The sequence below is a fragment of the Egretta garzetta genome, unplaced genomic scaffold (assembly GCF_000687185.1).
Source record: "Egretta garzetta isolate BGI_Z169 unplaced genomic scaffold, ASM68718v1 scaffold453, whole genome shotgun sequence".
Taxonomy (NCBI): domain Eukaryota; kingdom Metazoa; phylum Chordata; class Aves; order Pelecaniformes; family Ardeidae; genus Egretta; species Egretta garzetta.
In genome coordinates, this window is record NW_009259175.1 from 189,183 (window position 1) to 189,530 (window position 348).

The 348-nt window shown below is 53.4% G+C and overlaps 1 protein-coding gene across 1 annotated transcript in view; it reads left to right on the forward strand.

The window, feature by feature from the left end:
• The first annotated feature begins 170 nt into the window (after positions 1-170).
• MMP16 (matrix metallopeptidase 16) overlaps positions 171-348 on the forward strand; it is a 180,041-nt gene continuing 179,863 nt past the window's right edge. Inside the window, exon 1 of the mRNA XM_009635560.2 lies at positions 171-302. Within this exon, the coding sequence (XP_009633855.1) occupies positions 171-302 (132 nt within the window). The remainder of the gene's footprint in view (positions 303-348) is intronic.

Below are 348 nucleotides of genomic sequence, written 5' to 3' on the forward strand. Positions count from 1 at the left end.
CGGCGCGTCCTCCTCCCCCTCCTCCTCCTCCCCTGCTGTGGGTGAACCTGCGCTACGGGCTCTTCACCGACACGGCGGGGGGGTTGGTTTGTTTGTGTGTTTGTTTAAGGCAAAGAGAGAGAAAGAGGGAGAAAGAGAGAGACCTTCCATCCACTGAAGCACAGTTCACTATGATCGTACTCGCATTCAGCACTGGAAGCCGGTTGGATTTCGTGTCTCAGTCCAGGGTGTTTTTCTTGCAAACCTTCCTTTGGATTTTATGTGCTACAGTGTGCAAAGCGGAGCAGTATTTCAATGTGGAGGTAAGATCAGCCGTATGCGAGCGTGTGTGCTTCCCCGTCTCCCTTC